Source organism: Mercenaria mercenaria, chromosome 5 (genome assembly GCF_021730395.1).
Source record: "Mercenaria mercenaria strain notata chromosome 5, MADL_Memer_1, whole genome shotgun sequence".
In the NCBI taxonomy this organism is placed as follows: domain Eukaryota; kingdom Metazoa; phylum Mollusca; class Bivalvia; order Venerida; family Veneridae; genus Mercenaria; species Mercenaria mercenaria.
In genome coordinates this window covers 15,212,032-15,230,694 of record NC_069365.1, presented here as the reverse complement: position 1 = coordinate 15,230,694, position 18,663 = coordinate 15,212,032, and the positions used below count along the sequence as shown (strand labels likewise).

At 35.6% G+C, this 18,663-nt stretch overlaps 1 protein-coding gene across 1 annotated transcript in view; it reads left to right on the top strand.

Annotated features, from left to right (window-relative positions):
- Positions 1–5,219: 5,219 nt before the first annotated feature.
- LOC123558123 (WD repeat-containing protein 17-like) overlaps positions 5,220–18,663 on the top strand; it is a 55,213-nt gene continuing 41,769 nt past the window's right edge. The window contains exons 1-3 of the mRNA XM_053542766.1: positions 5,220–5,314; positions 17,326–17,485; positions 18,243–18,657. Coding sequence (XP_053398741.1) covers positions 17,369–17,485; positions 18,243–18,657 — 532 coding nt within the window. The 5' untranslated portion in view covers positions 5,220–5,314; positions 17,326–17,368. The remainder of the gene's footprint in view (positions 5,315–17,325; positions 17,486–18,242; positions 18,658–18,663) is intronic.

The following is an 18,663-nucleotide window of genomic DNA, read 5'->3' as shown; positions in this document are numbered from 1 at the left end:
TCTGCAAAAATAATATGTATTAATTAAGAAATAATAAATATGTGCCTATATTTTATCAGTTAATAAAATATGGGCAGGAGTTCGGATGCGTAATAATTAAATCACGAGTGCGTAGCACGAGTGATTTAATATTCGCAACCGAACGACTGCCCATATTTTATTAACTGATAAAATTATTGGAACATATTTATTATTTCGATTCTAACCACGCAAATTATTCACATTTTACAGCACTTTATTTTAGCTGGATGTATCATTCGGCTGGCCATATGCTATTATAAAAACCTCCCCACGAATGGAAAGCGTTGCATAAAACGGAATTTTCCGATATTCAACAAATTTTAATTAAAGTATTAAATAGTTACTGCTGTAAAAATGTTATTTTCAATAACATCTAAGGTCGGATATAGAAACCAGAAGTAAATACTTTGTTCAAAGTTTATATATACAGTTTCTAAAAATAGTGCACGTCACCTACATGATGGCACTGAAACAAACACGCCAGAACATTGCGGCGGTATATAAACACGTAAACACTTGAGTCTGGAAGATTGGAACATGAATTATAATTTATTTATTGTCAAAGTAGAATCTAGTTGACATTTGTGGTGCATACAGCGAAGAAATTGTAAATTACACACACGACCAGACATAGATGCACTGGTGTTGAAGTTGAAACATTTTCTTACGGTAAAATTATAAACAAATAAATTCATCAGTTAGAAATCGTTTGTTTCAGAAAATTTGATGTACTTTTTATTACTACTACGTATCACTGAAAAAGTCGAGTATTTAGTCGGTATATAACAGAAGCAGAGTAGAATCTCACAGTCGTGTTACAATCGTAGGGTGGAATGGAAGAGCTATATTTTATCGTAGATTCATGTATAGGCGATTTCGCTATATGTTTATATAGCAACTGCTGCGGATCGTGTTAGAATTATGAACGCTTAACTACTGTTTTTCTAAAAGTTTTGAAAATCACACTGCCACTATAGGAGAGATCGGGTTTGTATACAAATGGTCAAATCCCTTGTATTTTCAATTTTTAGAACTGATAAGACAAATATTGGGCGAGCAGGCGCCAAACGTCCATTTTTTTTGGTAAACAGTGATGTTTTTTTAACGGCATAAACTTTCTTAAAACACAAATGGTATCAATAATTTTTTGATCAATGGAAAGGATATAAAACAAGCAATTTATTGATTACTTTTAATCTATCTATTATTACTGCCTCATGCCTCTTGCGAGTATTATGGGCAGGGTGCATGCCGGGTGTTAGTGAAGATAAAAGTAAAACTGGAAGAGGTCAGAGACCACCAATTCAAAAAAGTACAGGGAACTTACTGGGAATGAGGTAAGTGTATACCTGGGAATAAGGTAACGTCTGTGCGTTCTGATTGGTCAGTCATGTAAACAAACCCAGGAAGTGATTATTTTTTCAAAATTGATATTTTTTCACTGCATTTACAGTATTTTATTATACATTTTGACAAAATTTGCTACATTTTATGTGTATTGAGAAAAAGTTTTATCAAACGAATTTCTCCCGCCATGTCAATGATGTAAACAGGGGGTCATCTCATTCACACGAAAATTACTTAAATAAAGTATCACTATTCATATGTTTTTCGTCCGATATTTTGGTAGAACTAGGATAGTTCTTGAAAAACTTGTAATTAGATATACATGTTTCGATGTATGGGAGGCCGTACACGCCATAATGTTACAATGTAAGTCTATGGGAAAACAATTGGTGGTCTCTAACCTATAATAGAGCTAAAACATGACCTGCGTCGGAAGCCATCACAGGTAATGTAAATGGCCACAAATCTGTTGTAAATGATGTAGAAAGACGTTTTCGTGCAAAAAAAAGCGTGAAATTTGATTTTTTGTTAAATTTTGGCCTCTTTTGTTAACAGGTGTGCCCATTTTTATCCGCGCTTTTGGGCGAAAAAGGATCATTTTTATCTCTGTAATGTTAGAGAATGATCAAAATTATTAGACCTTATTTCTATTTTTTACGGAATGAATCGTATTTCAGCTTCCAAGTGAAATCAAATGCAGATAAGTGAAATTTTCACGAAAAATTGCAATCTGACGACGACAGGGACCGAGTCTGGGCATATAAATCGACAGAGGGTGACGTCAGTAAACTGTCCATATCTTTCTTAAAACTGAACATTTGTTGATGAAACTTTGTAAGACATCTGGTATTGGATCATGTTTTACAATATCACTGTAAAATTGGAAAATGTGATACGAAACATTCATCTATAGGTCAGAGACCACCAATTCAAAAAAGTACAGGGAACTTACTGGGAATGAGGTAAGTGTATACCTGGGAATAAGGTAACGTCTGTGCGTTCTGATTGGTCAGTCATGTAAACAAACCCAGGAAGTGATTATTTTTTCAAAATTGATATTTTTTCACTGCATTTACAGTATTTTATTATACATTTTGACAAAATTTGCTACATTTTATGTGTATTGAAAAAAAGTTTTATCAAACGAATTTCTCCCGCCATGTCAATGATGTAAACAGGGTGTCATCTCATTCACACGAAAATTACTTAAATAAAGTATCACTATTCATATGTTTTTCGTCCTATATTTTGGTAGAACTAGGATAGTTCTTGAAAAACTTGTAATTAGATATACATGTTTCGATGTATGGAAGGCTGTACACGCCATAATGTTACAATGTAAGTCTATGGGAAAACAATTGGTGGTCTCTAACCAAGAAGACTTCCAGGCTTAGTAAGAATATAAGACATAGCATGGTTGTTAAAATGTTAAAAACAGTAGAGTAAAAGAAGATTAAAAACAACTGCTATATTTAATACTGGAACAGGGCCACTGCCTGCTTGAAGGATTCAAGATCAGGCAGAGTCGCAATATGCGGGGGTAACCTGTTCCACAGAACTGTGGTGTGGGGAAAGAAGGAGAATTTAAAGAAGTCCGAGTTGACATGAATTTGGCGGAGACTGAGGGGGTGCATCTGTCTGGTTAACCTGGTTGGGACTTCTAAGTAAGTTGGGAGGGGGATGGCTACAAGATGGTGATAAATCTTGTAAAACATGACCAGTTTGGAGTCTAGATGTCTCTTCTTAAGTGTGCTCCAGCCTAAGGTGTTCTGTAGGTCCGTTACGCTTGTGTATTGTGAATAATCATTTTTGACCCATCAGACTGAACGTTGCTGGATCATTTCCAGCTTGTGTATGTTAACCTGTGTGTGGGGGGACCATACAGATGATGCATATTCTAATTGTGGTCTAACCAGTGTTTTGTATGAAAGTGCTTTGACCTTTTCGTGTTTTGTTTTGATGTTGTGTTTAAGGAAACCTAGTGTTCTGTTTGCATTTGTTGTTATTCTGTTGGTATGTGTGTTTCAGTTGAGGTCATTGCTGATATCGACACCAAGGTATTTTGCATCCTTAACTGGGGATAATGTTTGACCATGTAGCTTATAAGGAAACTGGATGGGCTTTCTGCTATGTGTGATATGGAGGACCTGGCACTTGCTGGGGTTGAATTCCATGTCCCACATTTTTTCCCAAGTTTCTAAGTTTAGGAGATCACTTTGTAACCTTTGGCAATCTCTGAGGGAGGTAACTGCAAGGTACACAGCTGTGTTGACTGCAAATTGCCGTACCTGGGAGGTGACTGTGTCAGGGAGATCGTTTATGTACAATAGGATGAGCAAGGGCCCCAGAACAGAGCCCTGGGGGACCCCGGATGTGACAGGAAGTTGATCAGACATATGACCGTTGACCACGACAGACTGGGATCTACCTATCAGAAAGGACCTGATCCAAGACACGATTTGTTTGGAGACACCATGTTCTTGGAGTTTGAATAGTAATTTAATGTGGTTGACCTTATCAAAGGCTTTACTGAAGTCTAGCAGGATAAGGTCGATTTGTTTACCTGAGGAAAGATTCCTTGATATTTCATCAACAAGTTCTATTAGCTGGGTCTCACAGGACCGTTTTTCCCGGAGGAAAGATTCCTTGATATTTCATCAACAAGTTCTATTAGCTGGGTCTCACAGGACTGTTTTTCCCGGAACCCATGTTGCAGCTCATATAGAATGTTGTGTTTGGAGAAGTGTGTAGATAGGCTACAAGCAATAATATGTTCTAGGAGTTTGCATAGAACACATGTTAGGGATATGGGCCTAGAATTTGCTGGGTGGCTACATTTGCCTTCGTCCATTCAGCTGGGAGTTGATCAGTATTTTGGGATCTTTGGAACATCAGTGATACTATGTCAAGGATCTCATATCGGAGCTCCTTAAAGAACAATGGGCTTTATCAGATCTGGGCCAGCAGCCTTATCCACCTTTAGGTTTTGGAGAAGTTCCAGGACACCTCTGGACGATATCATTCATAATCGGGTATCTGGTTTTACCAAGGGCATTCTTACAGAGTTGGGTCAGTGACAGTGCACTCTATTATCATTTCGAAATAAAATGGATTTATTATGAATGCTTAACTTACATGTACAATGTTTTTTCTAAAAGTTTGGAGCATCGCTACGCCCCTATTAAAATCATGTCATTTAAAATGGTTATTCATTTCATAAAGATATTTAAATGAGAAAATATGAAAATCGTAAGCATTTCAAAACTTTCTGAATTTTTAAAATCCATAAATAAGAGAAAAAGTTATTAAAAATTCCGGTCCCATGTACACAAACGATGTAAAAACATTTGTTTTGCCAACCAACAGATAAACAGGTGTTAATGCATGACGTCACGGCGATCTCTCCTTCTGAAATTAAATGTCATCCCCTGAGGCTAGATGTACACTTCCTAACATAAGATAAGAAAAGTAGCAGAGCAAACATTTGAAAGTATCTCCCAGTTCTAAAGATAAAATATCATCTCCTCTTTCAGTATTCATACATATTGACCTCTAGCAAGCCTTTAAGGGGTTGTCTAGAGGTCCGGGAACTCCAGGTCTACTGGTCCGTTTACCGGACCCCTAGCCATTGCCTATCCGAAATGGGTCACTAGTCGATTTCCAGTCATCCTATTCCAGCGTATGTCTTATATTCTGGTTAATATTAGACTCGATTGAGCTGCTTTAGGCAGGACACATTTGTTCGTAACTGATTCTGCATATACTATTTACCGATATTGAGCATAAAGAGGGGAATGCTACGTTGAATCAATTTCCACAATTTTACCGGAAACTAAGAAAACGGTGTCGGGGTAGAAACGAGAATGTTTGATCACGTGACCATGTAAATATTGCAGATGGAATGAACAGTTTTATTTCAGTAGGCCTTTAATTTCCTGAAGTGACAGTAGGTATTTTATATTGAGATTTTTCTCAAAAAATGCTTGTTCAGTTTTTGCATGTTGCCACCTCTCATGATAAAATGTGCAATTGTTAGTGTAGATCTACAATTTTTTTTTCATTTTCTGAGCATTTTGAAATATTCAGAGATTTAAAAGCTTAGCAGTAAAGTAATACATTGTCATCTTTGTGTCACAGGGTGAGAGAAATGTGCTGCCAGACCGGGACTCGAACCGGGGCCTCAGAATACCGTTCCGATGCTCTACCGACTGAGCTATCCAGATACACACTTTCTCCCAGTTTTAATATTCAAGTTCAATACCGTGACATATTTCCCCACTATTTTGAAATTCGTCCTGGAATTTCAGCAGGTACTTTATATATAAGCAATAACAGGCATCGGAGACTAACCAGTGTAATGCCGTCACGGCCCCACGTTGGGCGCCAAATGTCACAGGGTGAGAAAAACGTGCAGCCAGACTGGGACTCAAACCCAGGGCCTCGGAATACCGTTCCAATGCTCTACCGACTGAGCTATCCGGCGGCCTACACACTTTCTCCCCGTTTTAATATTCAGGTTCTATACCGTGACATATGTCAGTTATCAGTGTAGCAGATGTGACACCTAGGTTCTCTCGAGTTATTGTACAATATGATATCATTTTATCCTGACCTGATCGGGTTTCCCGTATTAAATTCTTTATTTATCATGATGGATGATGGCCTAGTAGTAATACGCTTGACTGTCAACTCATACTCCCAGAAGTCTGAAGTTAAAATCTCAGTCCTGACAATGATAATTTTCAAGTAAAGTATCCAGCTAAAAGCTACGAAGCTACACACACTTAACGATTCCTATTACTTTACTGAATCCTATACTGTTGCCAGACAGCTGCTAGTAAGGCCTAGTTAGTGCCACACAGTCATCATCTTAAATAATTTCAATGGTTGTTTGGGAGTAAAAAATTAGAAAATAGGATCTGTTTTGAAAAAAAGTAATGGAAACATATCCTCAATTTGGCCCAGGTCACCTGGTGTCCGTTCCTTTAAAAGAAAATGTTGATCTGATTCAGGCTACAAGACCCTAATTCTTCACATGAGTGAAATGAACTGTTAGATACAAGTTTGCAAGTCAGAAATAACAATGAAAACAATAATTTTTGAAGTATACATGCAGGTAGGTGCTCATGATAGTAAGCAGTGGGAGGATTACATGGAGAACTCTGAGAGAAAACTGAAAAGTAAAAATGCTGGCAGCTTTTTTCCAGAAGAACCATTTTTCTTGCATTGACTGCATGTCTATTATTGTTGATTGATCCTGAGAGTAACGTTAATTTAACAGTAATTGAAGATCTATGAAAACTTGAGTACAACAATGCAGTAAGCCACTTGCTTTATGCCACACCAATGAAAGTGATCAGTCCCATTTAATTATAGTTAACCTTTTAATGCTGAGCACCAAGCATGGGAGCTACTGGTACCATTTTTCACATCTTTGGTATGAAGGGGCTGGGGATCAAACCCATGACCTCACGCACTTGAATCGGACGCTCTATCGCTAGGCTATCGAGGCGGTTGAATACTTTGGCACAAACATTCACCATAAAATGATAGACTAGTGTAATGTGCAAGACTTATACCCCTTGTGTAAAGATCGAGGTCACTCAATTACAACTCTAAACTATAACTTTTTCTAATACCTGGAAAGATGAATTGAAATAACTTCACAATCTGTTCACAATAATAAGACAAGGACTGGTGTCACATGCAAGGTTCAAGACTCCTACTCAAATGTTAAGAGAACTCAAGAGGTGAAATATTGTTTCATCTCTAATTTCTTTATGTATGAAATGATATTCAAATAACATGGCATAAGCATTCAATATAACAAGGTGACATGGCGCTTTTGAAAAAATGAAGCCACATGAATTTCTCATATTGGCCTGAGTGTTCAAGCCATCAGTGTTTAAGCAAGCAATATTTTAATGTAGTAACTAAATAGGCTTTACATCATTTAAAAGAAATACAAAATTAAAACATTAATGTAAACATAAAAAAGAAATGACAAATTGTCCCATTCCAACCCACATTACCGAGGTTGAATTTCATTGACAGGCATTGCTGATAGAACACATTGTGTCTGAAATCAATCATACTCCACCTCTTATTCATGTTGAGAAGTTGGCAGATGCTTGTGGAGAACAGGTGTGTACTGGTACAGAATACAGGTAAATTGCCTGCCGTTACATAACTGAAATACTGTTGAATATTGATGCTAGGATCAAAATAGACAAACAAATAAGGAAGCCTCAATGAAGTAGAAAGTTCAATGAGTCTAACTTGTATATTTAACACTTTAAAGAAATTAACCTTGGAAGTATAGGTGTGAAATGTTTGCTGAGGTGCTGAATTCCATTCTATATTGATTCAGTCAGAGAATTGCTGAGAAATTGACAGTGTTGTTCATTCTTGTTGTTAGTGATGATTGTAATTAAATTGGTTAACAACGAAAATCAATGTGTTCTGATGCTGGTAGACAATAAGATTTAGTGAGAGTAATTAATTGACAAAATGTCTTTTTTATGCTGTAAAAACTGTTACTTGTGTTTGACTTGAAATTTCCTTTGCTAAAAATTTGCAGTTTGAAACATTCATTTCAAGTTAAGAATTATATTTTTATGTTAAACTATAAACAACATCTTTTCTAAAGTAATGACAATTTCATTCTAGCCAAGACTGAACTATTTATAGCTCAGCTATTGCACTCATCTACAACTGCATCCCACTTTGGTTAGAGTTATGCCCCTTTTTAACTTAGAATTTGTTTTGTTAAAGTTTTTGATAAAGTCAAATATCTCTGTTACTGTGAATGCATTTGACTTGAAACTTAAAATATTTATTTACTATCAAAGTCTACACCAGGAGAAACAATCTCCATTACTCTGGTTTGAGTTTTGACAGAGTTATGCTCCTTTTTAAACATTTTTTGGTTTAAGTTTTTGATAAAGTCAAATATCTCTGTTACTCTCAAAGCTTTTGACTTGAAACTTGAAATAGTTCTTTACTATCAAAGTCTACAGCAAGAGAAACAATCCCCATAACTCTGATTTGAATTTTACAGAGTTATGCCCCTTTTTAACTTAGAATTTTTGGTTAATGTTTTATAAAGTTTTTACTGGCAAAGCTCTTATTCAGAATCAAGCACTGAGAAAAGTCAAGCATGTTGTCTTATGGACAGCTCTTGTACTTTTGATATTCATTAACTTTTTTAGTGACAAAGGTTTTGAATATTCAGATGTTGCTGTTGCTTTTACAGCAATTTTTCTTTAACATAGGCTAAAGTGTACATAAATAAATAAAAATCACTGTAACATACATGGTATTTTTAAGGCAAATGCAATATAAATTCAATAGAAATTGAAATTAGAAAAAATAAAACAGTTGGTCATTTCTATGCTTCATCTGTCTCAAACAAAACCATAAACATTTGTAATTGATCTGAGTGGCCGCAGGGTCCATATTGAATTTATATTTGTACTACTGTGGTGGTTTCTGAAAGAAGCAGTATTTCATGAATATATGAGTTCATAGATTTTAAATGAATTTGAAATTTATTAATTTTGTTTGTTGGGATTTTATTCTATTTGTTCTGGAAAAACTAAAACAGTTCCATGCATATGTTTGATTTGAACTATAACTTTTACATGAAACAGAAATGGACGAGTGACACACAGTTTTTACAGTAAAGGAATGTTCTATCTTTTTATGTAATTGCCTTCTGTTACGAATGAATGGCAGAAATATTTTCTTTGGATGAATAATTTGATGAAATGGTCTTCGATCGGAAGTAGACACTTTTCTAATCAGTCTTGCAGAGAACTGACTGTTTTAATTGATTTTTGTTCATTGTGAATTTAGCTTGCTAATTTATAAATATCTACATCGGATATATAAACATCTGATTGTAAGTTTTATTATCGTATGATAAAAGCAATTTTGTTTTGTTAATGATGGAATTTTGAACAGTCTTTTTAGCTCACCTGTCACATAGTGACAAGGTGAGCTTTTGTGATCACCCTTCGTCCGTCGTCAGTGCGTGCGTCCGTCCGTCCGTCAACAATTTCTTGTCTGCACGATAGTGGTTTCATTTATGATTTTATTTTAACCAAACTTGCACACAACTTGTATCACCATAAGATCTCGGTTCCTTTCTTGAACTGGCCAAAACCCATTATGGGTTCCAGAGTTATGGCCCCTGAAAGGGCCAAAATTAGCTATTTTGACCTTGTCTCCACAATAGCAGCTTTATTTATGATTTGATTTTTACCAAACTGGCACACAACTTGTATCACCATAAGATCTTGGTTCCTTTCTTGAACTGGCCAGATTTCGTTATGGGTTCCAGAGTTATGGCCCCAGAAAGGGCCAGAATGAGCTATTTTGACCTTGTCTGCACAATAGCAGCTTCATTTATGATTTGAATTTAATCAAACTTTCACAAAACTTGTGTCACCATAAGATCTTGATTTCTTAGTTGAACTGGCCAGATCCCATAATGGGTTCCAAAGTTATGGCCCCTGAAGGGCCAAAATTAGCTATTTTGACCTTGTCTGCATAATAGGAGCTTCATTTATGATTTGATTTTAACCAAACTTGCACACAACTTGTATCACCACAAGATCTTGGTTCCTTTCTTGAACTAGCCAGATTCCTTCATTGGTTCCAGAGTTATGGCCCCATAAAGGTCCAAAATTGGCTATTTTGGCTTTTGCAGCCATATAGAGACTTCATTTATGGTTTTATTTGATACAAACTTCCAAAATAACTTCAACAACAATAATTCTTGGATTCCATGACAAATCAGATCCAAGCGTAGGTTCAGAGTTACTTTATATCTGATTACCTCCCCTGATTGTAATCAAAATGGATTTATATCAGTAAGTACTTATAGGACTTATTTGAAATTTCATTATTGTCATTAGTTGGACTGAGCCAATCAGGGTAGATAACTATGGACTGATTTTATGTCAAATGTCCTCCCTTTATTTCAAATTAAAATGGGTATATTTCCGTAACTAATGAAGATACTGATGCGTAATTTTATTTATGTCGACAGATTTATTCGGCAGATCCTTCTTTTGTTCACTTACTATAAAAAAATTTTTTTCAATTACTTCCCTTTTACGTTACTATAAATAGCTTATTTTTAGTAACTTTTTTGTTATTGGCCTTAGGGAAAAACCGAGACCACTTTTCTGGGGTACAACATGGATGGTAACTCCAATTTTTAGGTGTATTTTGACATATCTGTACCTTGTAAGAATTTTTTTTTTCTTTTTGGTTAAATTTCTTCCCTTTGTTGTTACTGTCCTTTGGACTTAGATATTTTTTCTGAGGACCTTCTTGTCCTCAAGTGCAATGATAACAGGTGAGCGATATAGGGCCATCATGGCCCTCTTGTTTTTTAAATGGTGCCAAGAGACTCGGATGAAAGTAGTGAATAAGAAAGAACTATTAATGATGTAGTGGAGCAGGATATCGCATAAATACTTCAGTTGATGATACAAGCATCAAATTTACAGGACAGTAACTACCTGGCATGCGCTTTAATATAAGATCAAGGGCCAATTGAAATAATGTCGTTTTCAAGATGGCCGCCGCGAAAACAAAATGGCTGCCATTTTGTATTTACTTTTCAGTACTTTATTTGAGGCAAGCATGTAATACATTAAAACGATAGCATTTTTATGCCCCCAGCATCTACGGATGCCGGAGACATATAGTGATTGTCCTGTCTGTCCATCCGTCCATTCGTACGTACGTCCCTTCGTCCACACGAGGTTAACCACATGAGACCGTTTCGTCTTGCATCAATACCCTTACTTAAATGATTTGATACCAAAACAGATGTAACCTGTGACCATTCTTCATCTTCAGACATCACCTGACCTCAGTTTGACTTTGACCTCATTTTGGACTTAGTTTGCTTTATATGGGTCATCTCTTGGTTAACCAAATGGGACCGTTTCGTCTAGCATCAATACCCCTTACAAGAATGAATTGATACAAATACAGATGTAAGCTGTGGCCATTCCTCATCTTCAAACATCACCTGACCTCAGTTTGACCTTGACCTCGTTTTGGACTACCGATAAGGATGCCACTGGGGGGCATCAAGCGTTTATTGAACGCAGCTCCTTGGTTTTATTTATACACTTTCGTTTCAGTTTAGAACAGAATATCAATCTGTAGTATTCATACTCTTTTAATTTGTAATCAATTTTGTATGGCTTAGACATCTCAACACTTAAGTTTTTATAACTTGCAGTTTTGTTTTTGAACAATGGTAAAATCTGGAGTACACCAACCAATATAAGTTTTATATACATTACACTCAGATTACATTCAATGCAATAAATTAACATCTTTAGAAAATGCGTCTTATAAACCACGAGGGGATAAAGAAATAGGACAGCGTGAGCACTTGCACAGGCAAGAGCAACATTTTCTTATAAGGCAAACCTTAAGAAACTATTTCTGTTGATTTACTATACCCATGAAATTATACACAATGGAAATCGTGTTCTAGCCGAAACAAAAAAATATGCATATACTGCATTTAGTCATTTTCTGAACAGTTGCAACATCAAATTGCTGTGCATAGCAGACCTAAGTGGTGGCACTTGCAATATCCGGTACAGGAAGTCCTTTTGCAGTCACACCTTTGAAGGACCTGGAAGCATTCAGATTTAACCGACAATTCCATCCGATAAGGGATCCACACATTGTTCTGCTTCAGCCATCCCCAGTTTGACGGAGGCGGCAGTTCCTCCATGGTAACAGCTGCTTTACCTCAGACATGGCCTGCCTGAAAAATTGCTCGCTCGATGAATTGTTTCAGACCACCTTTTGTTGATCGAATCCCATTATACTCTCTTTGTTTCCGGGTAAACAAATCAAGTCAAGGTTCATCCATCTTGCATGTCGTGCTTGATCGAGCATACAGCATAACTATTTTGTTTCTAATGTATCCATTTCCTACTCAGTTATTATGTATTTGGCAGCACTGAGACTATGAAATGCTTTGAACTATAGCTGTTTCACAAACATTCCATTCCTCCCATGCAGATTTCTTGCCCTTGTCAACAAATGCAGAAACAGTTTCTCAACGGGTAAAAGCAAGAAACAATGGCAATGCCTCTGAGTGAGGACCAGGTAAGCAAGCCACAAAACATCAGTACACTGCCATAGCAAGAACTAACTAATAATTGTAATTGTTCGGTTTTCTGTCAATGAGGCATGCTTTGCATGAACAAATATACGATTATCCGCTTCTTTGTGATTACATGGAGCAAGCGCATTTCTGTTTATATATAAATTGCAAACAATATCGGCAGCTTTTGTTGCTATGATCATTTATTGGTTTACACCCTTATCATTATACCCCGAGATATCTAGGGGCTATTCTGGATTCCAGTCCGTCCGTCTGTATACGGAATTTGTCTGCGCTATTTCTCAGCAATTATTTACCAGTTTTCAATCAAACCTTGTAATTATTATCAGTACAAGGCCAAGTTGCGCATGTTGATTTTTCATTTAGTTATGGCCCTTTATTTTTATTTCTTTATATGAGCCGTGCCATGAAAAAACCAACATAGTGGGTTTGCGACCAGCATGGATCCAGACCAGCCTGCGCATCCGCGCAGTCTGGTCAGGCTCCATGCTGTTCGCTTTTAAAGCCTATTGGAATTGGAGAAACTGTTAGCGAACAGCATGGATCCTGACCCGACTGCGCGGATGCGCAGGCTGGTCTGGATCCATGCTGGTCGCATACCCACTATGTTGGTTTTCTCATGGCACGGCTCATATGTATTTGGAAAACTTTTGTTCTCGCTATTTCTCAGTCATCATATGCGAGACTTTTATCAAACCTTGCAGTTATTATTCGTACCAAGTCAAGTTGTACATGTGCAAAGCATGTTCCATTTGAGTTATTTTTCACATAGTTATAGCCCTTTATTATTTTTTCTATATATGTATATGGAAAAAATGTCCGCGCTACTTATCAGTCATTGTATGCCAGACTTTTATCACACCTTGTTATAACTATTATCATTGGTACCAAGTGTAGTTATGCATGTGCAAAACACGTTCCATTAGAATGAGTTTTGACTAAGTTGTTGCCCTTTATTTGTTTCAAATACGAACAGAGTTACATTGGATATTTTAACATACTTTATTTGTTAAGTATAACTAGTTGATGACCCTTGGTGATGTAATAAAATAAAAAAGTGGAAACCCACAGGTCTCCAAACCCGACATAAACGAAAATGTTGCAGGCTTGATTTCATTTGTGGCTATGGAGCCTTCATATCACAGAAAATGCCAAAAGACAAGATTAAAAAAGCAGATTAAATGGTCCCTTGTCCATGACCTTGACCTACTGAATTAATTTCTTCTTTTTTTAAGATATTGCCATAAAATTCGAACCACTTGTACAGTTTTGAACAAACATTTCAAAACTGATTTTCAGTAACCTTTATCTTGACCTACTTTCTTCTTTTTAAGGTACAGCAATGAAGTATGGGAATCTTATACAGTTTTGCGCACCATTTTTGTGCGTCTTTGTACATTTTCTTCTTGTACAGTATACAAAGCAATGTATCATATTTTCAATAACCCTGTTCCTCTGACAATAAGCTGATATCTGGGGGTTTTCATCACCATTAGTGATACGTCTTGTTTTTATCCTCACGAAAACTCAATAGTTGAGTTTTATTTTCAACGCATCTAAGAAAGCTATTCCATAGTTTAGGAGGTCTTCTATTAAACTCTTTTCAACATTATCAAGAGTTTGAAATAGAATATAAACAAAAGCACAGACACTTAAACACTCAAACTTACAATGACATATTCAAATTTGGTATATGTTAATACAAAGTATGTACTTTTTTAATTTGAAGGCCAAGGAATTATCATTTTTTGCTGTATGTGATATGACTTGGGTTTTTTTTTTTTGTTACATATACGTACGGAAGTTGTCACTGGACCCTATGCTGAGTAACATGACATTATGAACTATATCAGTGTGCCCTTGTAGTGTTTGTAGTTCATTCTATAGAATCATTACACATATCATTTAATTAAAGATTTTGTTTCAGCTGATTAGCAATGGTTCAGTATTGTCATGATTTTGATACTGTTTCTCAGTGAAACAAAGCAAGAAATGAAGGGTAGAACAGAGAACAGATTGAAAGAAGAGACGTCCATATAAACCATATTAGCTTATTTCAGGCCAGTGTCATAATAATATGCTTTCAGGTTTATCTGGGACCAGGATCTAATCAATAGTCGATGGTTATAGCACTGAAAGTAGAAGACTCATACTTGGCCGTGATAAGAACGTTATCTAAAAGTCTGGCAGTCATTTTAAAGATGGCGACCTTCTTAAATGGGTCTATATTTGGAAAAGGCAACATTAAAAATAAAACTATCAGTTTATGGGAACAAACTGATAGAAAAACATGTTACAGCTCAACAAATATGATATTTTAGAAACTTACAGATCCTGATTATATGAAAACTGCCTCAATTCTGGCAGCCATTTTGAAATTTGCAGGCCATCTTGAAAATGGATGATTTTTAGATGGCCCTCGATCATTTTTGAATCTGGGTCATATGATGAACATTTGGTGTAAATTTCTTACTTGTATCATCAAGTGAAGTATTTCCTTAGATTTTCACACTAAGCTGCTCCACTAATGTAGATTTCTGATATTATAGCTTAAATACACCAATCCAAAGATTATTTGATAAATTGTCTTGGCCATGTAGTATATGCATTACACTTGAAGAAATTTTTTTCAGAAATTACTTTATAAACTTATAGCTGTGTAAGCAAGTAAAGTAATTTAAGCGAAAGCAAATTGTTTAGAATTAATTTCTGTATGAAAGATCATCGTTTAGACAGCTGTAGCATGTGAAAAAATTATGTTCTCGATCATGAACTGCCCTAAAATATAATTATAAAAAAATGTTTAAATATCATGCAAAAAACATCCATTTTATTTCCTAGAACTGTTAATTCATCAGTGTGATAAACTTCAAAATGGACACCTCCATTATAATTATTTTCTGAAATTATAACCGTTTTAAAAATACTCTAAGAGACAAAAAGGACCAAAAGATGTGTTCCAAATTAGATATACTTGCAACTGTCATTTATCTTTTAGCAAAAATACGCATTGACTTACTGTCTAAGTAGACATAATTTAGATGAGTTTGTATACAGTCAGACCTATATTAAGGAGCCAGCAGTCTTGCTACTTAAGGCAAGTGGCTGCTTGGGACAAGTTGAAATTAGATAAAAAAGACCATTAAATCTTGGGAAGTAAGCCAACTAGCATCTTTAGGTAAATGGCTGCTCAATACAAGTTGAAATTAGACCAGAAAGTCAGTTTGGGTAGTAAGCCAAGTGGCAGCTTTAAGCAAGTGGTTGCTTAATACGGGTGGCTGCTAGGACACGTACTAGGACAGGTTCAACTGTAAGTGTATAATGATGACAGTAGATAAATGAATGATCTTATCTTTTCTTTTTCTGAATTATTAACGAACTTTCTCCGCAGAATCAGACAGACATGTTTTAGCTTGCATTTCTTACTCTTACTACATTTCCAAATGAATAATTAACTAATACAGATCCTCAGGGATTTCAAAGGAGACAATAAGACATACATTTCAGATTCCTTTTTTAAGTATTTTTAACTTGTAGGTAGAATTGACATTTTTTTGTTTCACCTTTTATGAACTTAATACAGAAATAAATTAATCAAATGACCCGGCTGTATATACTCCAGAGAAACTGTGGACAAGCTGTGGAATAAAGCAATATTTCCATGGAAACTAGGTATTTTCTGTGGAAAAATATGGAAAGGTTACCTGTTATATTACATGTCCAGAGTCTTCATAAACATTTTTTGTGGACAACTCTGGAAATCACACAGGACGTCTTTTTAAATTGTCATGAAATGTTGGAAAATAACTCAGTCATTTTCTGAGTGATTTTAAATGCTTCAGAAATCTTTTTAGATGCAGACTGAGAGTACTATGTAATATCGACTTCAGTTAATCATAAATACAAGAAGCAGAGTTTTCAAAATGTGTGTCTGAACATCTGAGGTGAACAAATTGTGTCATAATAAGGTTTTTGAAATATTGTTAAAATTTCGTATGTGAGTAGGTGTAATTCAAAGTTAATATAGTTTGTTCTATAAATTGTTCAAGTTAGTGTATTTACATAATTGGCCAATGGAACAATATATACATTTGTATATGTGCTAATTTAACAATGGCATGTATCCTTGTGTCTTGTTCAAACAAGCAATGCTAAAGTAACAACATGCTTCAAGGGTATTTTATAAATAGTATATATCAAACATTTGAGTTGAGGTACTTTCATTTGAATGATATTTTATTCAGTATTTTGAGATAAATAGCATTATTTTATTCATGTGTATGTTTAGAAAAAATCTTATCACCCACTTATAACTTGCAAATATTTATTACCAAGAACGTATTTTCTTTTGTTTATGTTTATCATTAGTGTTTGAATTTGCAAAAAAATGATATTGTTCAGTCATAAATAACATTGCTTCTAAGAGTTATCGCTCACCGCATAAATACTGGAAAAAAGTCCAATGAATCGCATGTATTGCTTATTGTAATATACAGTCAGGAGAATTTTCAGAACAGCTGCAGAAAATTGTTCTTGGAAGTCCGTGGAATTCTTTGGAAATCCATGGAAGTAAATGCACAGATTTCTGCAGTATTCCATACTTAATTAACTGCAGAAAGTCTGTCAGAATACTCCTGAGTCAACTTCCCATGGAATTGCATTGACATTCTAGAAAAACTCTGGAATTTCACAAATCTGTATACAGTGACATAGCTGTTATTGAAATAAACCTCATGTTTTCTTTGATTCTTTACTTTGATTTTGTTATTTTTATGTTATTACAGACAAAGATGATCAAATGACAGGGACTGAATTTGAGGGGTGACGATGATAAAGCAAGTTGGGTTATTGCCTGCGGGCTGTCAGCCCTGGAATAACAGTGTGTGTGCCGCAAGTGGGGACAGGTTTGCATATTGCTCTACACTGGCTATATATGTGTACGAGGTAAGTTTATTATTGAATGATTAAATATAATACATGGCTAACAAATTGTTTAGTTAATTTCAGGTTAATTTGTAATCACCAGAATATCAAGAGGATGAAATTAATGCATGTTTATTGGCTTTTGCCACACTAACATACCGGTAGTTTATGTCATGTGGTGATTTTCCAGTTTTAATTGTGGAGGAAGAATCAAGGTGCCCCTCAGATTATTACTTCAGTTACAGGTAGGTACTAGAAGAACCAATTACTTTCTCTAAGCCTTTCCAGAATTCTACATCCAAATTTTTATTTTTTGAACACACAGGAGTCAGCGGCAGTTGGTTCAGACTAAGTGAGCTTAACCCCTTGGACATGGAAGCTCAGGTGTTTTATGAGGATGCGTGTAAAATACTTTTAAAACAGCAATATTTTAAAATCAAACAGATAGCTTTATCATCATAAGGAGCAGATATATCAGTCTTTCTGATCAGAACAGTTGTATTTCATTTTCATGAGATCATATATTGCATCTGAAATTATTTGTCCTCAACCTCTGATTCATGTGGGGAAGTAGTCAGTTACTTGCTGACAACATGTTAGTACTGATAAAGAATCCAGGAATACTGGTTAGGTTAATTGTCCACTATTACATAATTGAAATACTGTTAGAAACTGGCACTAGACCCAAAACAAAACTAAACAAAATAAGTTTGAGTATTATACTGGTAAAAAGTTTTAACTTACCAGCAATTTACCTCTGCTCAATTTACATTTTCAGCTAGACAAAAAGTACAACCAGTTCCGTTTACTCTCCATACTCTCTGAACATAAGAAAACTATAACAGCAATTGCATGGAATCCTAGAAATCCGGACATTTTTGTCAGCGCAAGTCATGAAAGCAAACTTATCGTATGGGATATAAGTAAAGAAAGACCTATAGCAATTTATGAAAATACCAAAGGAATACCAACAGATATAGACTGGTGTTTGCTGCATGGAGAATCTGTCTCTTATATCAATGGAAAAGGGCCGTTATTTTTATGGTCGTACAAAGGGGCAGATTTGTCTGTCTCGTCCGTAAAGGAAACTGGTGGATTTTCATCCGAGGTGACGTGTTTCAAATGGCATCAGAAGAAAACCGAAAAAGTGGCTTTTGGTCATAAGGATGGAACATTGTCTTTTTGCTACTTAGGTTAGT